Source organism: Scomber japonicus, chromosome 14 (assembly GCF_027409825.1).
Source record: "Scomber japonicus isolate fScoJap1 chromosome 14, fScoJap1.pri, whole genome shotgun sequence".
Lineage (NCBI taxonomy): Eukaryota > Metazoa > Chordata > Actinopteri > Scombriformes > Scombridae > Scomber > Scomber japonicus.
The window spans coordinates 10,840,058-10,864,640 of NC_070591.1; the positions used below are offsets into that span (position 1 = coordinate 10,840,058).

Below are 24,583 nucleotides of genomic sequence, written 5' to 3' on the forward strand. Positions count from 1 at the left end.
TTTTACAGCGTTTACATAAGTCACATATTCACCCTAACATGAATGTAGCTAGAGGGAGTTGCACTTTCTTAAAATCTATCTATAGTGCAGGGAATGTTTGGTTGAGACAGAGAAAGAGAAAGAGAAAGAGAAAGAGGAAGAGAGAGAGGGTGAGAGTGAGAAAGAGTGAAAGAGACAGAGAGAGAGAGAGAGAGAGAGAGAGAGAGAGAGAGAGAGAGAGAGAGAGAGAGAGAGAGAGAGAGAGGGAGAAAGAGTCTGTCAGTGAATAAAACCTACGAATTCTCAAGATTCCTCAAGACCTGAGCCAAGTTCCTGTGTCTTGTTTGCCATCTGCTAATTAAAGTGAAGGAGTTAGCCCTGAAGTTAGCCACAATGAGTTGGCCTAACCTGGCCTTTAAGGTGGACCATCTGTTCTCATTGTAGAGATCTCAGCTGCTATTGAGTCAAATAAATAACCCAACATTCTGGGTTAAATGTATTTTCTCGTAGCCCAGCAGTTCTTTGAGTGTGTCTGTGGTCATTATGAAGTGGATATCTGCCACATTTACGGTCTTTTTAGCATCAAATTCCCACTTTGTGCTCACCCTGCTGAGTTGTGGTAAGTATAGTAACAAAAAGAGAGACTTTGGCACTAAAAAAATAAAAATTCTGAAAGATATCTAATTTAAATAATTTGGACAGCTGAAGCTTCATATTAGCTTCAGATAAACCTTTAAATACATTTCTGTACAGAATGAGGCTTGTGGATTTGATCTTTTCTTTAACAAAGGAAAGCAATCACTGGACTGTTCGACCTTTGTATCTTGACTGAATTGAGCTTATCCAATGCAGGATATCAGGTCTCACCTGAATGTCTTTATTCTCTCTTTCAATAGAACAAATCTTAATCTCAATTAGGGCAGGGCAATATGGAGAAAATCAAATACGACAACATGTTGAAACAAATACCTCAATATCAATATTGCAACATTATTGTAAGGATGACTATTGAATAATAGAAGAGCTAAAACAGTCATAAGTTGAGAAAATTACATAATCTTACTGTAATGCAGCCTATACAACCAGAAAATTACAACAATTGTGTAATATTATCATACTGCAACATTAAAAAATCTAAGATGATGTGTCTCATATCATTGATATCAATATAAAATCAATATGCTCCCCAGAACTACGCTATTCTAAGTGACTATATCTGCTTTAAAAACCATTACCTTTTATGTTAATTCTCCTGTGGAAAGGGGATCTTTTAGCAGCCATCCCCGATTAACAGCTGTTACAAATCAAGATACAAATAGGTCTACTCTGTGGCTTAATCAAAAGACTTCTTATCAGACGGTGCTCTTGAAATAAAGACATTTCTATTGTTGGCTCTGCCCTTTTTTGCATTTTAAGTACTACAGGGTTACTACAGTTCATTTTGGTGACTGATGTGTTGACTGGCAGCTTTGTGCGCACACATCACGCTCGGAGAGAGGACTGTGGGGAATGAGGATGACAGCAAACAGCGACGCTTATAAATAAAGCTGCGCCCACAGCTGCACAGACTGGATTTAGTGTGACTTTTTTTGTTTAATATTCCAGCGCGGTTTCATTTTTTTTTTTGCACTTAATGGCGAGCCATTTTCAAGTATGCCTTTTTGTTCTGTAGTAGTATATAGTATTGCGATTGCGAAGACTGCAAAGGAGGAGAGAAAACCGGTCGGAGGAGGTGAACGGGTTTGTGGCTCCGGTTAGAGGAGCTGGTGTGACGTAGCAGACCCACACACAAACACACACACACAGAGACACACACACCGGCCGCTGCTGCGCCTGCCAGGATCTGAATGTGGGGAAATGACCGCGAGTGACCTCAAAGGAAACACTGTATTTTAGCGTCTGTTCGCTTGAGTAAAATATAGGTAACGATTAAAGGAAAGGCAAGCTAACATTGCCCCAGTTTCTCGTCGCTAGCAGTCGGGGTTCTTTCTGGGTTTTTTTTCTTTTTTTTTTTTTCTTTATTGCCCCTGCAGATGCTAAGCTAAGCTAAAGCTAAAGGCTAACGCTAAAAGGGCTAGCTGCTGCTGCTGCAATGGATAAAGCCAAGTCGATGATGGACAAGAAGGGAGCGTCGGGACCCTTTCACATCAACAATGGGCAGAGTCAGAGGGGCTTTCACGGTCCCACGGTGGTCGTGGCGGCGGCTAATGGGGGCTGTTGCAGCGGCAGCAATGGGGGCACTTTAGAAAACCTGCACCACCTGCACCGTGGGGACGATGCGGAGTGCAACGGGTCCCCGGCCAAGCGGTGCAGGCTACGGAGGAGGACGGAGTCGGTGAGACGGAACAGACCCCGTAAGTGTCAACCAGCGTGCAGACAGTAATATTAAAAATATCATGAGCTACTGTCATTACTGTAAGGTTTTCTCTCCTCGGTTGTCACGGTTACAGCAGCCTGGGGTTTGCACAACCACGCTGCTCGGTGTTGCAATGACAGAGCAGCGACCACTGACACCGCTGCATGTATGCTGCATTTATCATTAATTATTTTTATTATTAAAAAATATATATATATCATGGTTTATTTATGTTCCACTTTAACCCTCCAGGTCTCATAATATGATCAGATTAGGTTATCTGTGTCACTCTGTCCAATCGTTCAAGCCCCACCGTCGTCAGGGAGACCCCCCTTTTGTTTTTATGCCCCCCCCTCGGTTGCATTTTGCCGCGCTGTGATTGGTCGATACTGGTGGTGAAAAAGCTCCTGATAAGTGGGCCTGGCTTGCCTCAGCCAATCAGCGGCCGACTCCTGTCTCCAGGAGGCAGGGTGGAAGGGCCGGCGCCCCGCCCCCTTATTTACTGAGTATTTCGGGTGATGTGAGCCAAGATCATCCGGAAAACTTTGCAGTATTTAGTGAAGAATGTTGAAAAGTAGCGTTTTTTCTTCGCTGTGTTAAGTCTATTTAAATATACTACAAGTTGCTTTTTTTTTTTAAATATACACATATATAAGGCTATATATATTTTGTATGCACCTGTGAGCTGATTTGCCTCACTATGAAGCTTATAAGTGAGAAGAAACCTGGTAAGTGTGAGTTGATTTCATTATATTGTCAGTCCTAGGTATTTAAAAAAAACAACCAATTCACTTCTCTTTTTTTTCTTCTTTGCATTTTATAACTTGTGTGTTTGGCTATGAAAACAAATCAGTCAAGTCTTTTTATTTGCTCAGGTCATCACTTCATTATTTCCCTGGATGAGTGTTTCAGTCAGATTTATTCATGAGAATATTGCAACTTTAAAAAACACAGTCCTGACTATCTCAGGAAGTGCAGTTTAAAGTCATGCTGTTTTTTCTTCTGTCTAACAGCTGATTGCTTTAAATGGGAGGGATTCTCAAGTCCACAGATCCTTTTTGGTTGCTGTTCAGCAAAAGACTGCCGGGGTTTGTTGTGGTTTGCGTATAACTGTCATGGTCAAACTTGTTCTCACTCTGGAGATATTTGCTTAGAGACCAGCTACAAGCCTTAGGAGCTTTGTCTGTATGTCAGACAGCATTCCTTACAGCTGTCAGTAATAGTTTTTAGAGACAGACAGAAAGGGTGTGGACTTAATTTTTATTTTGCTTTCAAGGAAATGTCCGGAATTGTTAAATGTAGTAAATTACCACATTAATCAGAAGTAGGGCTGGGCAATAATTCAGCATCATTTCTTTCTCATCAACTCTCCATATGACCTTCCAGTGACAGATTTCTCTAATTGAGATATTGTGGTTCACCATTTTCAGGCCACAAGTTAAATTTCTACCTAAACGTGCCCCAGATCTATCGCCTTAGATAAACAAGAGTAAGCGTAATCTTTGAAACATTTGGATTTCATTCAGGAAGTCACTAAAACATCATTTGACTCAATAGACCAACATCACTTCTTTTGTTCTGTGTGGCTAGTGATGCTTAAGTAAATATTGATATATATTGTTGCAGATCACCTAACTTCCAATCAGGAGCTCTTTACTGTTTCACAGTGCAGTTATTCATTTATGTGGCTCTAAATCCAAGTTTTTGATTAATTCTTTTAATTTAAGGAATCTCGTCTTTAGGTTACATCCTGTTAACTTCACACGCTACATGGTTTGTTACACATTAACCATCCGAGAAGTCGTACTTGGCAACTGTACAGAAAAGGGCAGGCACTTTAAAAAAAAAAAAAAAAACTTTGCAGGTGATCGGATGAACCATCTGTCCACCACTGTCGTACCTTGCGAGGCACCTGGACTCACAAGATCATGCGAGAACAGGACACCGATTGGTCCAAACCATCGGCGGTTCAGACACAAACTCATAACTCAGCTTTTACTTGTTGTCCTTAAGCAGATTCTAAATGTGGTAAATAAGGTCATTGGTACATATGTTTAATGCAGCTCTGTGTATCATTTCACAGTTACTTTTATTCAGCCACCAGACATTACCATTTCTACTGACATTTCAGTGTCTGTGCTCAATCTGTGAAAACCTTCGCCATGAAACTGCATCTAATACTGTGCTAGAAAGCATTGCTGCCTATCTCCTTCCACTGTAGTGCTGCTATCAGTGGTTTATGCTTTGTAAAAAATAAATATCGAATACAACAAGATAAAACAGAACCACCAAGTGCAAAAAAATGTACAAGCGCTTCTTTTGGTGGCACAGACACGTTGACAGCTTGGACAGCTTATTAGACACACCACAGTAGACAGATTTGTGTAGCAGTGGGTGACACTCAGTCGTAAGTTGCACTGAAGGGATGAAAAGGACCAGTCATGGGAAATTCACACCATATATTTAAATCCTTGTTTTGAAGCATAATATGATCTATAATGATATCATGATATAGATGCAGATAACGTACAGGAGAAGTATGACGTTGCATTGAATGATTGAATTGTTTGCTGGAGATTACAGTGATGCATGGTTAGTAGCCTGAGAGTGAAAGGCTCTGTAGCAGAAGTGTCCCAGATTACATAATTAAGGGGACATCTCATCAAGTAAACTTTGAAATGTCGGGTCCAAGCTCCTCTACTTTATGACCGTGTTATCCTTGGATGGGGGCCAGCCGTCCCGATAAACCCGGATAACCCTCTGAGCTTTTCCCCACCGCGGGCCGACCCTGGAATGTATTCCCCTCAGGGATGTGATTTTTCACTTTTGTCCTCAGATATGTTTTTACTGCTCAGGATTTGAGGAGGTTTAAGATCTGGGTTACTTTCGGGTAACACTGCCTGTTAGTACCCCTTGTAGACATCAGAAGCAACTTGCCTTCAGTTTTAATTTGAGTTCATTTGGAGGAGAAATGCCTTTATTTTAACCTGCATGTTTTCTTCTTGTGACAGTCTGAGCTGAAGCTTCTTTTTTTAACTTTCCATTTGAAACCCCCCTGCTGAGATTTTAGTTCCTTCAGTCAGACTGTAAATACGCTACTCTGTTCTTTTGGGGTTTACCTAAATTAAGTTAAAAGCTGTATGAGGCAATTTGGGGAAATTTGGCACATCATTATTTTAGCATTGCATTTGTTGCTTAAGTCTGTTTTATTTTAAGATTAATGCACCGGGCATACTGCACCTTATTATACATCTCTATAATCCTTGGTATCATACCTTAATTCCCCTGTTTGCCCAAAAACACGTCTGTGGACATATTGCCACATGCTGCATGTGGGTATCTTACGGGCGTGGACAGATTGAAGGCTATTTAAGTTGAGCTTGGCAGCCCAGAACAGTGAAGTCATTACCATCATAACAGTGGAAGAAAGTGGAGCAAAGTGCCTTTTTTACCCCCATCTACCTCACATATACAGTGGGGCCTGCAGCTTGTATGTCCATGTGTCAGTGAAGCACATGGCTTCGAAGGAGGCGTGCTGCACCATCACATCTGCTGTGTGCAGTTCCCTAAAAATAAAAACAGAAAGCTCAGCAGTCGACTATATTGTTATCTATTTACAGTATTTAAAGGGGTTGCAGCGAGACACTAATAGAAACACCATAGAAAGGAGTACAAGTCGGATTTATCGCTCAGCTGCAGCACTGTTAACTGGATTTGCACAACAGATAATGGAAATAAAGCTGTATCTGATATTATGTGGGAGTGGTGGCAGATTACAAACAGTAATACAGTATTATATGCTGCAGGCCACAATCAGTCAAAACAGTACAGATATGTTTATACCTGCAAGGCAAACGCTCGTTTTTGCCTGAACTTGCCAAATAGTCAAAATTTAGTCTTTTATATTATTGTGTGACTCCGTGTTTTGACTGAGTCTGTGGGGAAATTCACATGAAATTGCAGGATTGGCCGGGAAGAAAACACAGTCCACCTAGAATCTCTATGGTTCGGAGATTTCGGATTTCCTTTAGCTACTGAAGTGTTGAAACTAAACTTTCACTGCTGATACTGGGTGTATTTTTGTAATTGGGTGGGGGTCTAAAAACTGGGATCTATTGTGTAGTCAATGGAAATCACAGAATAGTCATATTGTTTAATTTACAGCAATGGCACACCCAGTCCCAGCTGGTTGAGGTCAACTGTTTCAGCCTGTGTGTGTGTGTTAAATTAGTAACAGAATAACAGTAACTCTCATTAAAAAAGATCTGCTGCAGGTCGAGTAAATGTTCTACGACGTCGCTGCTACTGCACAAGTTTCAGTAAGGGTGTCGGTGATTTCAGGGCGGGGGCACACCCAAAAACCAACCAAAACACCAATTTCCATCTGAAACTGTGCACAAACCTGCATGTTTGTGAAATAACAAAGGAATCCCCTCTCCTCATGTTCTCATGTCCTCATGTCCTGTCTCATATTATTGTACCAGACATAGAATATCAGACAGCAGCCAATAAAGAGGTTTCTTCTGTTTGATTTGCCAGATATAAAAATGCCTTCCCCTAAACCTCAGTTAGTCTGCATTTTAAAGTGTCTGTGCTCATGCAGATTAAGTGGTTATTATTAGTAGTAGGTAAACCCAGCAGTAGTAGCCACGGCTGTTCCAATAGTAGTAGTAGTAGTAGTAGTAGTAGGTATAAGTAGGCTGCAACGATTAGTCGATTAATCAGTCGTTCAACAGAAAAAATGTCAATAACTGATCATTTAAAAAGTTTTAGTAATTTTTTAAGCAGAAATGTCAAATATTTGTTGCTTGCAGCTTCTCAAATGTGAGAATTAGGGTTTTTTTGGTCAATGATTATAAACTGAATTTGATAATGTAAGTTCTAAGAAATTTTAACAAGCATTTTTCATTATTTGAAAAAAAATGTATAGACATCACCACTGATAGATAGATTGAGAAAATAATCGTTAGTTGCAGCCCAAGTGGGTATTATTATATTTGGTGCAGCAGGTATGTTAAAGTAGTGGTTATACTAACAGTAGCAATTTAAATACATGTACAAAGATGTGTAGTATTCATACCAACAGTTCAACTTCAATACTGCTGATTTATTGTATTGTCTACAAAATGTCAGAAAACAGTAAAAAAAGAAAAAGTTTTTTAAAGCTCACACTGACGTCTTTAAATGGATCGTTTTGTCCGACCAAAGACGTTCAGTTTAGAGCTGAAGACAAAGACAAAACATCCTGTGATGTTCGGTTCAGTAATGTGTGTATTCTGTATCCACTGTTTACTCACACTATGTTCATCTGCTCGCCTTTCTTGTCTTATCACACTAGCATGCTGTTCAAGTGTTGTACTTGTCCTGTGCTTTCTGTACAATGTAATAAAACATGCACGCTCGTACACACGCACACCAAGCCTCCCTGTGAAACCTGAGATTAAAGGTTAAGCAATAGAAAATTTAATAGAAACCTTTGCTGCCGGTAATCCCTGAGATCATGTTGGGAATCTGAAAAGTGAGCATGGTAGAAAATTATAAAAATATATTAATTACCTTTCTCTAGACTGTAATAAAATCAGACTGTACATATACGTACATACTGTCTCTACCATGCAGGGTTGCATTGCGAGGCAGAGGTGTGTTCGGCCACAGACCTTTCACCTACATGGATACAAATCACTGCTCAACCCCCCCCCCCCCCCACTCCCAGCCCTGCTCCTTGTCACACTGACCTTTGGCTCGCTGGACACAGTGTGTGTGCATGATATCTGAATGTATATGTGCTCTTTAAATTGAAACCCCGGATAAGTGGTCACATGTAGGGACTATAGGATACACTGGAAAGGGCGGGGAAATGTGATTTTTTTTCTTTTTACTTTTCTGTTCTTCACCATCATCCACCAATGTTTTACCGTTAGCTTGTAGCCTACAGCACTTCAAGGCTGTGGGGGAATTAGATGCCTCTGGTCTGAGAAAACGTGACTATAGCTCAGTTGACACTCCTTTAATGTCTCTACCGTCAGTGTGAACATATTTTCCGAGTGACAGTCAGGTGAGAGTGAAGTGGGGGGCAGGGGGGCATGCAGTAAATGTACAGTACTGTGCAAACCACCATAAAAACAAAAATATAGGAAATAAATACACAAAATTTAACATTATTGATTAAAAAAAGTCAATTCTTAGCAGTATGTCTTTGTTATATAGTGTTGTTGACCATATAACCCAAATAAAGACACCTTAATAGTTTTATTTTTTGTGCTCAAATCTACAAAATTGAAAAACTGAGACAAATATCCACACAGCAATCTGACTACTGCATTTGCCTCACAGTTCAAACTGGTTGTGAGTGTGTTTTTTTTTTTTTTTTTTTGGCTGAGACGGTGGAAGAAAATGTGATTGTCACTTGAGGCAGTCATGTAACTTGGCTGGCCTCTAACGGTGTTGCGTTAGCTTGTAGTGACACCTTGCATTACATCAAGGAAGGATTTTATATTTTTGGCTTTGGGGTCTCACAGTTCTTCCGTAGCTTCTTTTGGCTTTAGGGTGAACCAGCTGACCTCATTACACGATTATGTCATGTGAAATGTTATTTTTGTTATTATTCACGTGCTGTAAACAAGCTAACGAAGAGTGAAATCTTATTTAGCTCACTGTTTATCCAGCAGTTTGTTCAAGTGAGAGATTAATGTTGTCAGAAATAGAAAATCTAATCCGATAGCTTTGGTTGAAACTATCCATCGTACTAAAACACACAAGATCAAGTTGTTAAATAAATGTGTTTTTACAGCTGTTTGTCTTTACAGCTGATTTTATTTTACATTGATTTTTTTTTTTTTAAACTCGGGCAAGTTTATTCTAGTGCAAATGCTGCAACTACTCCTCGTGTCTTTCAGGTCATGTTTACAGACATCAGAGCAGGTCAGTAGGGGAGAGGGGAGGGTATCAAAAGTCATCCAGAGAGTAAAGAGGATTTAGGTGACTCCTACTGAAAGTAACTGAACACCATCCACTATTGTAGGTGTAAAACCAGTAGTTGTAGCAGCAGGTATCGGTGACAGCAGTGGTGGTTTCAGCCACTGTTTGCTCTTAAGGTTTCGATGGAAGTGTCTCAAAAGTGTTTCATGCATAAATTGAGTGGACGCTTGAACATGTAATGCAGTTAAACATTATACCACATCTACAGGCTCATTGTCTGCGTCCGAAATCACACCCTATTAACTATATAGTGCACTTCATTTACCCTCCGCCATTTTATTTGAGCGTCTGAATGCTATCCCCACTATAAAGAGCCCTTAAATATGACAACAGTAGTACAAAAAGAGCAGTGTTCATGGCATGTACAACATAAAAATTAGTCTTTTAAATGACTTTGACTAGCAGCCCAATGTTGTTGTGTAGGCCTAGTTCTTAAATAGACAAACAGTATCATATCACATATGATTGACAGGGAACAATATAGATAAGCGTTGTTATGTAAAGCACTTGTACTTATATAATATGCCAACACTTTCTGTCTAATGCCTGTTAAATGGTTAATAGCATTTTAAAAGCGTGCACATGCCTTCATTGCTAACGTCATGATCAGCTAACAAACACAAAAAAAAATAAATGTTTACATGTGGTTCGCAAAGTGATCTGAAATGATGAGCTGTAATTGGTGGCTCTAATCTGAAAGTGGACTGTGCCTCAGTGGGCAGACTGACCTCGTCCATTTCACCAGCCTGTTGTGAAATAGTCACATCTCCTGATCGTCACGTCAGTGCAAGAGTTGAATCAGGGTGGGTTTAAAAGTCACCAGACATAAGGAGACTTGTAGAATTTGCTGGTTTTTCCCAAAAGTAAAGGATTTCATGACTATTGGACCAGTCCAGGAGAGTTTTGCAAAAGACAAATATCTGCAGAATATAGCTTATCTGTTAAAGGTTGTTGTTAGAGTAGATAACCATACTCACTTATAGCACACTGAGCCCATTGTGATCCTTATTTTCTCCCAATTTCCCATGATACTGTTCACTTCCCACCAAAGAGATATGTCCAATTTGCTGTCTTAACTGGCCACCAAAGAGATACGTCCAATTTGCTGTCTTAACTGGCCAGCGATCAATTGTCAAGATAACCTTATTTAATTAAGGTTCATGGTTCCGTCATTTGTCATTCAGACACAAAATCAAAGATGCATGCAGAATAAAATAACAGTGCATAGAAACATCACAACAAAAACTAGAAATATAAAGAAAACACCTTTAGTATGTGTACCTTATTATGTTTATCTGGTTTTTAGGGTTGAACCAAATTGACTTACCAATATTGTAAATCTCTTATTGACCAAAGTTTATTGTCATCACAGTAAAAATGGGTCACTCTTATATAATTAAACTGCTCTGCAAGACATCTAGCAGTTATCTAATCTAATGTTCAGTGAGCCAAAGTCCAGTTTAGAAGTCTTAAACTGGTTGTCTTGTAATTATTACTGACAAACATTCGTATTTATTAATTATTTATCTATCACAATTCAAATTTTAGATCATTGTTTTTTTTTTAACATCTCATAACAGAACAGCTGATGGATATGTGAAAGACACATTCATTGGGTGTTATGTGATTGATTTTATTAAGTTAAATAATAAGTTTAGGGTACATATTTGAGCATTTCTTTCAGTATGATTGAATTTGTTTCTATGTGAGCTATCATGGTTTGCATTGTCTCAGCGGGCCAGCTCACCAACCACCAAATATTTGGATTCAATACATTCTTTTGTGAAAGGCCGCTGCGTTCCACCACAACAACAACGTATGTTTTGGTGACCACGTGTTGTCTTTACGCAGTTGCACAAGCTTTTTATTGTTCCAAACGAAAGACGCACCGATTGGTCCAAATGACGGCTGTCGATATGAAGTGCCTCTCCCATCTTTGGACTCTGTGCTGTGCTGTGTATATGAAACAATAGAGATTTGATTCCCAGGAAGCTGACGGTCACACCATGGTCAGTAATTAGCACATAGTCTTCAAACATTTGCTTAACAGAGTTCAACCGGGACTATTTGGAAATCCTGATGCAACGTAAGGCTGATCAATGCAGGTGGAAGCTAAAAGTAGCAGCATATGCACAGCTGTAACAGAAAATATCCTTCTGCCAAAAAAAAAAAAAAAAAAAAATTAGTGGGTACAAAGTAACAGGAGACCAAGCTCCCTGCCATCATAAAATAAAAATAATGGCATTTATTACATTTTTTTTACACACATAACTCAAATTGTTCTAAATTTTTTAGTTGTAAACTAATTTGAATCTCAGTCTATTGTATTTAATTATAATCGTCATACAAATATAACAGAATTGAATAAAATGAGGATGACTGATATACCTACAAGTGAAATATAGCTGTTGCTTTGTGGTGCATTAAACACGTCTTGCAGTATCATTTCCTTTCCATCCATGCCAGCACTCGAATTGAATTAAATTGATCAAGAGAGACAACGAGCAAGCAAAAGCCGGGAAGAGGAGCGATAGAGAACGATAGAGAGAGAGAAATGGAGGCAAGGGGACAGAATATACGCTGAGGGAGCGAGAAAGGAAAGATGGCCGAGAGAGAAACAGGAAATGCTGGAGCGAAAAAGACGGCGACAGCGACAGAGGCTGAGAGATGGAGAGGATAAGATAAGCAAAGGAGAAAATAGGAGGCAGAAGAAGAGTGTGCGAGAAAGCGAGAGAGAGGGAGATGATGGAGGGGGGTTGTCTGTTTCCATGGCAACTGTGGCTCTTGTTGAGCTGTTGTTCAGTTTTTTTTCCTACTGATTTGTGCTGAAAGTTTTTTTTTCCTCCTCTTTGTGCCGTACTCCATGTTCCTAGCAGACCCGGACAAACAAGTTTCTTCTCTTCACCCCTCTCCAATCTTATCGGTGCTGCGATGTTATCCGATACAATAAATACCTCTTTCATACAATAGGCATATGTAGTATGTAGGTACACTGAACAGGTGTTCAATCTCATTCATTATCAGACCATCATATAGAAGTCACAGGTGGATATATTTTAGGGACTCCAGTCTGTTCATACATCTCACTGCTAAACTATTAAATCACCTTCTCTAATTAGATGGCTTTAAACATACACCATTAAATCCCTTTTATCTTGCAGAGATGCCGTATCACCAGTCTCTGACTCACAATCAACCTTGCAAGATTTATCCATTGACAGAAAATTGATTGGAAAACATTTTTGTAATTGTTTATGTTTTTAATTATGTCTTACAAAAAAAACGATCATGAATCTGTTGGTCGCAAGTTTAAAAGTAGAAAGTCGTTTACACCTCTGCCTTCCTCCTTTTCAGCATTTCCCTGGTTTGGTATGGACATCGGTGGTACTTTGGTTAAACTGGTGTACTTTGAGCCAGTCGATATCACCGCAGAGGAAGAACAGGAGGAAGTGGAGAACCTGAAGTCCATCCGCCGCTACCTCACTTCAAATGTGGCCTATGGTATGTTTACACACCTACACACACACATCGATCACACCCGGTTACTTGCGTCTGGTAATTTGTATGTGTATCTAATAAAGAGAAAGTCAGGTCAAGGACACTTTGCAAGAAGATAGCGGGATGTTTATCACAGGGTGTCTCACTAATGCATTACATAAGATTGATAAGTTGTTATTCAGAGTTTTGTCTTGACTTTGAGGTCAGTTGTTATAGAAATCAGATCATCTTAAGATAGAGATTTGAAGCTGAATAGCATCACCACATCACAAAGTTTTAGGTCATAGAATTGCTCGCCTGCAAATTAGTTACTCAATATTCCTAAATCAACTTATAATAGTTATGAACTGCTTTAGTACAAGACCAATTTAGTTCAAATGTTTCCTCCCTCACCTCCCTTCAGGTAAAACAGGCGTCCGTGACGTCCACCTGGAGCTGAGGAACCTGACCATGTGTGGCCGGACAGGAAACCTGCACTTCATCCGCTTCCCAACACAGGCCATGCCCCGCTTCATCCAGATGGGACGTGACAAAAACTTCTCCAGCCTGCACACGACACTCTGCGCAACCGGCGGCGGGGCGTACAAGTTTGAGAATGACTTCCGAACAGTGAGTGTACTATATGTCCAGAGCAAGTGTCTGATTGTTAAAAAAAAAAAACTGGCAAATGCTTGGTTACGAATCCTGCTGCTGGGACTTTGCCATCTAATGCTAGGAGAATGAGAATTACATTTATCACCAGTTCTGATTTGTGGAAGTGAGAGTAGTACGTACAGTCTAAGTGTCTCTCTCAGTGCCTGTTCACCTGATGTAGAGTTCATTGACCTCATCTGCAGTGCAGCAGGATCAATTATCTCTCTCTGGGCACTGCAGCAGAAACTAAGCTCTGTGTACACTTGAGTCTTAAAGTGCTTTTAAAGTCGTTATAGCTTTATAAAACTAACGAATCGATAACAATTTTATACTTTAAATGATCTTGAACAGTTAAAAACCCTTCGGTGTAGCTAAAGGAGTGTCCTCTCAATGTTTTTGTGTCGTTTTGTTTCATTTTTTGCCGCAGATGGCCGACCTGGAGTTGCTGAAACTGGATGAGCTGGACTGTCTGATCCGTGGCCTGCTGTTCGTTGACCGGGTGAGCTTCAACGGCCACCCTGAGTGCTACTATTTCCAGAATCCATCAGACACCCAGAGCTGCGTGAAGAAGCCCTGCACGCTGGACAACCCCTTCCCCATGCTGCTGGTCAACATCGGTTCCGGGGTCTCCATTCTGGCCGTGTATTCAGAGAACAACTACAAACGGGTGACTGGGACCAGGTGAGGAACACAGACACCTACAGTATGGAAACACACACATTAATTATGTTGTACAGATCAGATAAGGATCGTCTTGGTATGTTGGAAAGGTTTGATATCATCTTGTGCTGATCTGCCTTTAAAAGTTTGAGCCTATAGCTTCCTGGAACAATAAGCTTGAAAATGTCTTATCTACAAATGGATGATATATTAGCAGACAGCTGTCATTTGGGCCCTTTTTAATAATATATTTTTACTACGTTTACAATTCTATTTTATAGAAATATTCAGCAGCTTTGAACGTGCATTTAAAGTCCCAGATGATTGAGTTTTGAACATGAAGGTGTTTTGTATGAGTGAATTTGTGCTAAAGGTTAAGGTGATTCAGTACTTTTTTAAAGCTTCAATAGAACCGCCAGATATAAAGAAATCAGTTGTTTGACTTCAGCCATTTTATTATCTAATATCACCTTATGTACCTTAGTGTTCACGTGATAGGACGACGAGAGATTGAGATTAGATAATACACTGTTGGAAATAAAAGAAGGTCCCTCCCTACAGACATGATGAGTGTGTGTTGACATGGCCAAAAACATATATATTTATATTTTACATTTACATTTGTAATTTCTCTCTCGAACCAGTCTCCTTCTTATCTGTCACACCTTACTTCACCCGTGAAACTAGTCCACAGTTCAGTCAGCTGGTCAGAGTGTGTGTTCATGTATGTACACGTGTTGTTACTTTACACCATCTGTCAATTGTTGTTTCCTTCTTCTGTAAATGGCAAGCGTGTCTGATTGCTACAGCTTGCCATGACATCAGAGAGCGTGTGTGTTTCTTTCCCTCTTTGTCTTTCTCTCCCAACTTAACTGGTTAAGGCAGATGGCTGCCTTTGTTGTGATTTAGCGCTATATAAATAAAACTGGGGGAAAAAAAGTTTAAAGGTTAGTCATGTGATCCGCATTCCTCATACCAAACTCCTGAATGGTGGCGTAAGAAACTGAATGAAGTACTAGGAAATTATTTTAAAGCTCAGTAAGACTTTGCATATTCATCAACTCTTTTTTTCTCTCCTCCCCTCTTTTTGTTTCTTTCTCTGTCTCTCTTTACACACTCTATCTGCTCCTCAGTCTCGGAGGTGGGACATTCCTGGGACTTTGCTGCCTGCTGACTGGCTGCGAGACGTTCGAGGAAGCATTGGAAATGGCCAGCAAGGGCGACTCTACCAACGTGGACAAACTGGTGAAGGACATCTATGGCGGAGATTATGAGCGCTTTGGCCTTCAGGGCTCTGCTGTGGCCTCCAGGTGAAAGTCTATAACTTAATTGCAGCTGGCGTCAACCACAACATTTTATAGCACATTGTACTGAAAGTACAATGTGCTATAAACACAGAAAAATGACACAGAAAAATAAGAAACACAGAAAAATAAGAATGGTTAGAATAAATACAGCAGAGATATTTCTTTCAAAAATGTCAGATCATCAGTCCAGCTGTTACGGCCCTGATGACAGCATCAGGTTTATTTTTGTAGACTTTGGAAAGCTGCCCAAGAGCCACAGAAGATGTTATGCAGCTTTTTTTCGAGGCTGAGTCACACTTCTTGTGACGAGTAAACTGACTAAAAGCTGTAAACCCTCTAAATGCATGAAAGATTGTGAATATACTGGCTTACTCCTGGGCCTGTGGTATGTATTGATGAGGAATAACCAAGAGTCATAAATATGGAGCACAACAAATCATTTTATAACTTTAGAGCTGCAACAATTAATCAATGAATTGATAAACTAAATAATATTAATAGTAATTTTGACCATTTTTCAATTAAAAAACTATTTCTTGTTCCCACTTCCTACATATTTGCTGTTTTTATTTTTAATACAGGACAGAGAATTGAATATCTTATAGTTTCTGATGTTTAGTCAGAGAAAACAAGCAAATTGAAGGCATCAGTGTGCCCTTGAATACATTTTAAAATACAAAATTTTATAACATGTCTTAGACTAAAACAGTCAGTCAATAAATAGAGAAAATAACACCCATTGAAAATATTGATAATAAAAGTAATTGTCAGCTGCAGCCATAAACGATTTAACCTATTATGTGGAGTGGGTGAACTTGCTGAATCAGCTGCCAGTGCTGATTTATTAGTTAATTAGTTAACGACCCACACAAAGTAATGAAGGTGAGAACATGAATTATTTCATGCTCTCACTGTAGCCCACCGGTTCAAGAGCATTTGCACAATGTGCTACTGCGCAAACACACAAAGTTACATAATATGGTATGCAAATGGTATGTGAAATAATAGCTGACTAATTCCATAACAGTGAGCACAAGGTACACACAGACCTTTGCTTGTTAATCTGGGTTCAGCATGTGTACAGTAAACCTGCAGTTCCGTGTTCAAAGGTTGATCCATAAAGTCATCAGATTATAACATTTGCAGTCTGTATCTTGTTAAGGTGTTCCCTCCATCATGTTTCAAAACAACACACACACACACACAAAACGCACACGCTGACAAACCACAGTTGTTTACAGTCGCCCCTGAAGGTTGACATTTCGTCAGTGTGTGTCATTTGTGCTTTATGTCATTTAATTTGTCAGGAGTTCATCAAACTTGTCAGGAGTTCATCAAACTTGAATAGAACCCACAATGACGGTGTGTGTTTTTGTGTGAGTTTGTTTTAACGTTGTGTTTCATATGGTTTGTTTTTTTTTGTTGCTTTTTTTTACAGTTTTGGTCACATGATGAGCAAAGAGAAGCGAGACAGCATCAGTAAGGAAGACCTGGCCAGAGCTACACTGGTCACCATCACTAATAACATAGGATCCATAGCACGCATGTGTGCTGTCAACGAGGTACACACACACACACGCACACGCTCGCACACACACAGAAATGCTTATAAACACACACCAGGGTTTAGCCAGTCAGCATGACTTAATGGGATTTATAATAGACACATAAACACGACTAATCTCAAGCTTTTCTAGCCACTCAGCATGAGTGAACAAACTTCATGCTTTGTGAGAACACACAAATATTAATATTCTTGGCTCGCTGGTTTATCAGAGAAGTTTTATTCTACACAGTTTCAAGAAGCAGAAAAAAAACTGCTGTTAAATTATGTACGTTTTGAGATTATCTTTATTTTACAATTTCACAAACTCAAAACAAGCAACAAAAAACTGTTCCATCTAACAGTTTAATAGTTAAATAACTAAAATATATGGGTTAAATGAAACAAAAATAAATCAACTCCTGAATCTCGATGTTACTGTTTTTTCAAAGGCAGCAGCCAAACCCAAAACTTAGTTATTTACTGGAGTGAGGGATCAGCCTGGAGTCTTTCTGTGTGCTGTGAGCTTCTTTACAGTGTTGCCTTGTGGCATGGCGATCAAGCAGCATTGTACAGGGCTATCACTGCACACAGAGCTGCAGCGAAGACGCTTGTGCACACACAAAGGCGCACAACACAAGGGGTTGAACCAGTAGGGACTTTTTTTGAGGACTCATATTTTCCAGTTTTCCAGGTTGAGTGAAGAAAACTGAAATACATTTTCCCTTTAAATGATGACAATTAGTTTGCAAAGAGAAACACAAGATTTTTCTTCTGGCCGTGTGTGTGTGTGTGTGTGTGTGTGTGTGTATTTATATATTAAAGGTATTTTCTATGGTTGAGCTTTCATTTACTTTACATTTACTTTCCTTTTTAGCTCTCTAGCACCACCATGTGGTTTGGTAGAGGTGTTGCTTTTTGCTCACATTTTCTGAGCTTTATTTATTTATTTATTTTTTACATTATCTTAAAAAGCACAAACAAACATAGAAAAATCAAATAGTCCAAAAAATAACAAATTAGGTCGTATCATTTATACAATTATACAGAAGGGGTCTAATTGAGGAGTTATTCACTCCAGTCCGTTACTTTTATACATTTTCCTGTTAGATCAGCTTGTGTCTTTATATTTAAGAAATAGTTCCTCTTGTGATCATACAGTGAGCATTATGAGTGCATTATTACAAATCCAAAACACAAGTCCACAGTCTGTTTGGTGATATTCTTTGTGCTCACTAGAGGGAGCTGTTGTACTCCAAAAACATACATATGAGTTACAAAACTTTTACAATTTGTAATATATTTACTTACTTTAATTTATTTACTATTGATGAAATTCTTTAATTAAATAATGTGATTAAAACCTTCCTAAAGTGTTTCATGAAGATTGGCGTTCACATTGTCCATTTCATAGAAAGAGCAGGGGCACTAAAGTTTGATGTGATCCGTGGAGTCTGCGTGTATAGAAGAGTATTTGGCCATTCACAGTTCATTTTCTTTTTGTTTGTTTTTTGGGAGGCGTTTTAAGTCTTAATTAGAGTCGTTAGTAGAGGAGTGACAGGAAATGTGGGGGAGAGCGATGATGGGGAATAAACGTTCACATGTTTGAATGAGGATTTATGCTGTTTCTAAGTTCTGCACAGTTGTCACACACATATAGGGGTTTGATTTCTTTTCTCTGACTTTTTTCTGCCTCTCATCTAAATTTCAGAAAATCGAGCGTGTTGTGTTTGTTGGGAACTTCCTTCGTATCAACACAGTGTCCACAAAACTGCTAGCTTACGCCATGGACTTCTGGTCTAAAGGACAACTAAGAGCTCTCTTCCTGGAACATGAGGTGAGCGCTCGACAAATAAAATCTGTTGCATACATCTAACTAAGCTGTGAATCACTGCTCAGACCGGAAGGAAAACTCAAACTTCCTGTTTGTTAGTGCTGAAATAAATTCAATAAAAAAGAGGAAAACAAAAAACTATGATCCCAGGTTGCCTATAACAAGTCTTATATTTAGATTTCTATATATGTGTGTTCATTCGTGAATGTTTTGTGTCTCCAGGGTTATTTCGGAGCTGTGGGTGCGCTGATGGAGCTGCTCAAGACAACAGAGGACCCGTGAGGTACACTCTGTCGTGACATCATCAGCCCTCAACAAGACGATGTCATCCATCCCTTATCGCTGTGATGTCATCAACTCTCGAAGCTGTGACGTCATCAACTTCAGACGCTGCTGAAAGGTCCCGTTCACAGAGGCCGCTAAAAGGAACACTAAGAGAGAGACACAGAAACTGGGAAAAGCCATTTTAATAATTTAACACTTGTAAATAATGATAACCTCTAACATCTATCTCCTAAATTTCCCAAACAGAGTCCCCCTATCATAGAGGTTTTAATATTGTAATCATTAATTTATGGTTTCCTGTAATCAACTCTGTTGATTCCTGTGATCAGTCTTGTGTCAGGAGGCACAGAGAAACAGAGTATTTTAGTGTTTTTTGTTACTGTGTGTGTTTGTGTGAAAAGCTACTGTAGCATTACGTCCTGGAGGCTGTGGCACACCAGGCGACTATTTGTGCAATGGTCCATTAAGATAGGATGTCTGCAAAGACATTAAATTACTCTTCAGTGAGTAATTGGACATTTTTACCACCAGGGACTCAAGGAAAAGTCTCTTCTGCCGCCAGAGAAACATCAGCTGTAAAACCATGGAGGCCACAGCTCGTGGTCAGACTGCAGCTGGTCAGCGACGTGCTGCTCGTGTTGCCTCTTTTTGCACAAAAAGTTGCCCACCATGCTACAGTCTTCTGAGGAGTGCACTGAAGCCAAATCCTGTTGAGATTCATACAACACCTGCCTCCTTCAGCTCAGATAGGAAGCAGAAAAAACGGTCTTTATTCTTTCTGTTGCTCCACTGCACATGGCCTTTGCTTTTTTTTTTTTTTTTTTTTGTCTCTTCTCCGACTGCCTACATGTAAAACAGCATTATCAACACCGTATTGCCATGCATGCGTAACTAACCCGCTGAGTTTAGTGTTAGATGACGGGACCAAGACACTGTCTTCCAACAGATAGCGCTACAACTGTGTCTGCGTCGTTCAATTGTGTCCACTAGCATCACCTTCAACCACAGTCAGTCCAGCTCAGCAACCGGTGTCTGTGATCCGTGAGGTACTGTGGGATCTTCTTCTTTTCTTCTCTGTCCAGTTCAAGGACGCTTTTGCTGGATTGAGGTCCACATCCTCCGGCTTCGTTGCCACTCTTCTGCCTTGTTTAGGTGTTTTTAGTGTGACTTAATTAAGTGTTAATTTTATGTGAATCCTGGCGTTCAGCACCCCCCTATTGTATATGCAGATGCAGCAGAGTCAGGCCACCTTTTTTGGAGACAATGGGGACCAAGACAGTTTTTGCAAAGAGTCACCCTACATGCAAATTACAAATAATGCAAATTGGCTAGCAGCAGATAAACTAGATTGGACTGTGTGATTACTGTCTCATGTTGCGATGACACCGGCCTGAGATTCTAGGATGGAAAACCTCTCTTGCCTGAAATGCCTGTAATAATTATATTCTGAGGGCAGGAAGTTTAAAAGGAATCTCATAATCTGCAATTATGTTAAGTTACATGCACACCTCATTGTAAAGCAACGGTTGCTGCAATTTACTCTGCATGACAATAACAGCTGTAAAGAGTAATTACTCCTTCTTAGACCAGTTTAGGAGAAACATGGACCATAAGTACAGCCGAGTTTCTTTTCAATGTCAAGGAAATGCCCCCTTCAGACCCCCACTCCCCAAACTGCCTGGACCTTCTCAGCCTTTCATCTCTGTTTAATTGTGTAAGCAGCTGTACCGTAAAGCTGGGCGGTGCAGTCTCCTCTGTCCACTGCTTTATACACAATATTTAGCACCACTGTCTACATGCCTTTACTCTCTCCAGCAGAGAAACTGTGCACCCCCCCCCCCCCCCCCCCATCCCTTTTTTTTTTCTTTGTGTAATCACCCCCATCTCTCAGTTTTTGTTTTACACTATTTATTGTTAAATACCTCCAAACTATCACTACAAACACTTTTTGGGGCAGTTAGTTTTAGTTGTTTCTGAGCCTGAGTTCACCACTTCAACAATATATTTTAATTTCTTCTTTAATATTGAGGGTAATATTTTACTTTACTAGTTGAACTTGAAGTTATCGCCTCTTCATCATCTAACTACACTGACTCCGACTAATATGTTTGCTGCTATGCAGTCCTGTTTTTGTTTTGTTGTTCAGTACAAAGACACATAAGGCAGTTGGATTATAGGCAGGAAGTTTTTATTTAAAGTTGATGTTATCATCCACAGCTACTCACAATACCTTAACATTTAAAAAGTTTTGCTGTGTGTATGAAATTCAGAATTTAACAGATCATATTAGGGTAGATATGTCAGATGAGGGTTATTTTAATGGACTCACAAAGTCTTTCTCATAATCCCTCTTTTACAGAGTGGTTCCTCTGTAGCTCCTAAATACTTTAAGTCTTGTACCTACTGTGGATATAGTGTGTGTAACGGATTTAATTAATTACCTATTGGCTGAACTAATTCGAATGTCAACACTTATGCAAGTGTTCAGACTAAAACTGTGGTGAAATACTATTTGACATTTGGCAACCTTTCATCTGAGATCATGAATCATCAACTTGTTCGATCCAGCCTGTTTTCAGCTGCAGTGACGCAGCAGATGTTCTTTTCTGGTGCTCTCCACTTGACTTTTTTTTCTGCCTTGGTTCGACTCATGTTTGGATGAGAACAGTGGCCTCAACCTAACAGGTGCCACTCAGCTTTAAAAAATCAGACTGGTGTTCTTTTTATCTCGTGCGACCCCTCCTCCTCCTCCTCCTCCTCCTCCTCCTCCTCCTCCTCCTCCTCCTCCTAATCTGAAAACTCCCATCAACTGCCTTCACTTAGTCTGGTTACACCATGTTTGTGCCCTTCCTTCACCTTTCCTGTGTGGCTTACTTTTTATTTCTTAACCTGCTGAACTTCACCTCAGTGTTCTTGTAGTCTTGAGCATGTTCAGTTTTTCACTCTTTGCTTCCTGAGTTTGTTTTTTTGTTTGTTTGTTTGTCCTTAACTCTTTTATGCTAATGTAACAGAACGATTTTAGTGCAAGTTAACACACATTTACAGTTTGGATAACACAACTGTCTGGCTAGTCCTAAATGTTTCTGAAATTATTACATTTTGGTACTAAAAAGTTGATCATTTTGAAAAGTCTTGAGGTATCACTTTTCATGAACAATGAGGACTGGATTTTTTTTTCCCCTGAAATGCATTATTTTGGGCAACAGTTTGGTTTGGGAACATTTTTAAAAATGTATGTCCGTTTTAAGTATTTCTATCCTGTTTTTTTTTTTTTTTTTTTTTTTGATTTTGTAAAATATTTTTCTGGCCAGTAATAAGAAATAATAATGTGAGTTAGAGTTAGTAGTTTTTTCCCCCCTTAAATGTTTTGAGAATACTGTTGTACTGAATTTCTTTAATGGTTTGATTGACTTCAGTTGGCCTAAAAGAACCAATGTGATCATCCCCCAGAAATGTAAAATCCCTTCTATGATGCTCTGTCCGGCTCGTCAAACACGTTGTGTGGTGTGTGTGTGTGCTGCACTTAGAAAAGCGATCAGAGTTTAAAATGTAAGCTGTACATTTTAAACACGTCATCACTGTCCTGCAGAGCCTCTCATTTCTAAACAAGGGACGGCAATGATTATGAACATTTTCCACTCTTTGATCATTTGATGCACTGTTTTATTGGGAGTAGATGTAAATATAGAGGGCAGAAAAATATGAGATAATTTGTGGTCTCTGCAGAATATGGATGACGTGTTAAAAGTTCATTTTAAAGTGTATGTTCCTTTTCTTTTTTTTTATTGTATATATTTGTGGAGATAATATATATTCCTAAATCGAGCTCACTTGCCAGATTTAGCTAATCTAGGCCAACATTATTCACATGTTTCCCAATCCAGTGTTACAAACTTGTCACGCGAGTATCAAGAGTTCAAATAATTTGTAGTGAGTATTTTGGACCTAACTAATCTACTCTACTGCTGCAGTTTCTGTTTGTTTGACTTCAGAATCAATCACACTTCATGGTATTAAAATGATCAGCTTCAGCACTGACCCATCAAACCCCCAAAGCAGTATCACATCCTGGACTGTAGTCGACTTTATTGTTAAAAAATCAAATTTCTGTAACTACATCTCAGTTTGAATGCAATAATTCAGTCGTTAAAATAAATTAGCTTCCAAGCAAAGTGATTTTTTTACTGTAATCACGAGTGAACCACATGGCTGCTTGTCTGCTTTGATAACAGTTTTTAGGGTTTTGGGTTCATTTCTCGCTGGGACCACCTGTACTCGGATCAATATGTTTTGCACGGTACTTGTAAAAGAAAGAACTGTGGCTATAAAAGCATCTACCCCAACGGCAAATGTTGTGTCACCCATAGTGAAATCTAAGCAACGGGCTATGCAGTAACTCATCCATTTATCTCTTTTGTCCCTTTTTTTAACAAACCTCTCCAAAAACCTACCAAGAGCTGATTTGACTTGTTTGTAAAATGTTTTAGAAAAAGGAAAAGAATATACAACCTTTGTTAAGTTTTCCCCCTCTGAGAAATCCTGTTGTTGACTCTTGATGGAGAAAGTTCAGTCCTGCTGATTTTAGTCGTTAACACTATTAAAGGCGGATGCTCACAACAGGATGTTTTTAGACCTAATTAAGAACCAGAAATGGAGAACTGAGCATTTTTTCTTATTGTGATCTGTGTGAACTAATCATACTAAACAGGACATAGACTCCACCAGGTTATGCTTCTTGTTGCTTGATTAATCCAGGTTGAGGATGTTTAAACTTAATTCTCATGTGGGGTTTTTTTTTTTACATCAAACTAAATATCCAATAGGTTGTACTCTGTGACAATGTTCCTTTTTTTCCTGAACATTTTTTTCTTCAGGATGGCCAAAAAAAAAATCTTCTATCTATTGTAACAAATGAAACCTCATGTAGCGCATTAGCCCCACTGACATAATGTTGTCCCTTTTGTGCCCTTGTGACCTTTTTGCTTGTCTAATCTTTTTCACCCCATTTTGCTTAAATCGTTCGGCATTTCTTCAGAGGTTCTTAATCTTGTCAAACATCCTGTTGGGTTGGAGGGGGGGGGGGGGCAACAACAAAAAAAAACACACACATCCAGCCTCGAGAAAAAACTGTCTTCTGGTATTGCTTGACGGGCAGGAAAGACCTTTTCACCCTTGTGTATTATTTGATTGTACAGAGATTTTGTAAATACTATTAATATGATATATTCTACACCAGCAATCTGTCTGTTGATGAAGTTGTTTCAGCTGTTCAGGGCCAGGTTTCCCGAAAAAAGAAAAAAAAAAAAAAAAAAAAAGGCTCGGCACCTCATTTATTACAATCCCAAAGCAGACAGAAAATGCATCGAAATAAGCCACTTTTTTTTGTTAACACCTTAACAAATGATAAGTAGTATTAGTAATGCTTGTGTTAACCTATTTGTGGTGTCATATTGGTGAGATTTCATTAGAGCTAGATACTTTTTTATGTGATTGTGTAAACTTTCTGCTAT

General features: G+C 39.3%; 2 protein-coding genes across 3 annotated transcripts in view; both read left to right on the forward strand.

Annotated features, from left to right (window-relative positions):
* The window catches only part of mrps5 (mitochondrial ribosomal protein S5), a 264,703-nt gene that overhangs the window by 84,832 nt on the left and 155,288 nt on the right, over positions 1 to 24,583 (forward strand). The gene's annotated exons all lie outside the window — the stretch shown is intronic.
* Positions 1,823 to 20,431, forward strand: pank1a (pantothenate kinase 1a). Of its 2 annotated transcripts, none has more exons than XM_053333254.1 (8): positions 1,823 to 2,333; positions 12,668 to 12,814; positions 13,215 to 13,420; positions 13,872 to 14,125; positions 15,238 to 15,414; positions 16,850 to 16,973; positions 18,666 to 18,791; positions 19,011 to 20,431. In XM_053333254.1, the coding sequence occupies exons 1-8, from the start codon at positions 2,072 to 2,074 to the stop codon at positions 19,068 to 19,070; spliced, it is 1,356 nt and encodes a 451-aa protein (XP_053189229.1). In that variant the 5' UTR covers positions 1,823 to 2,071; the 3' UTR covers positions 19,071 to 20,431. The 2 variants fall into 2 exon arrangements, with proteins under 2 accessions (XP_053189229.1, XP_053189230.1); XM_053333255.1 differs by lacking the exon at positions 1,823 to 2,333 and adding an exon at positions 2,909 to 3,063.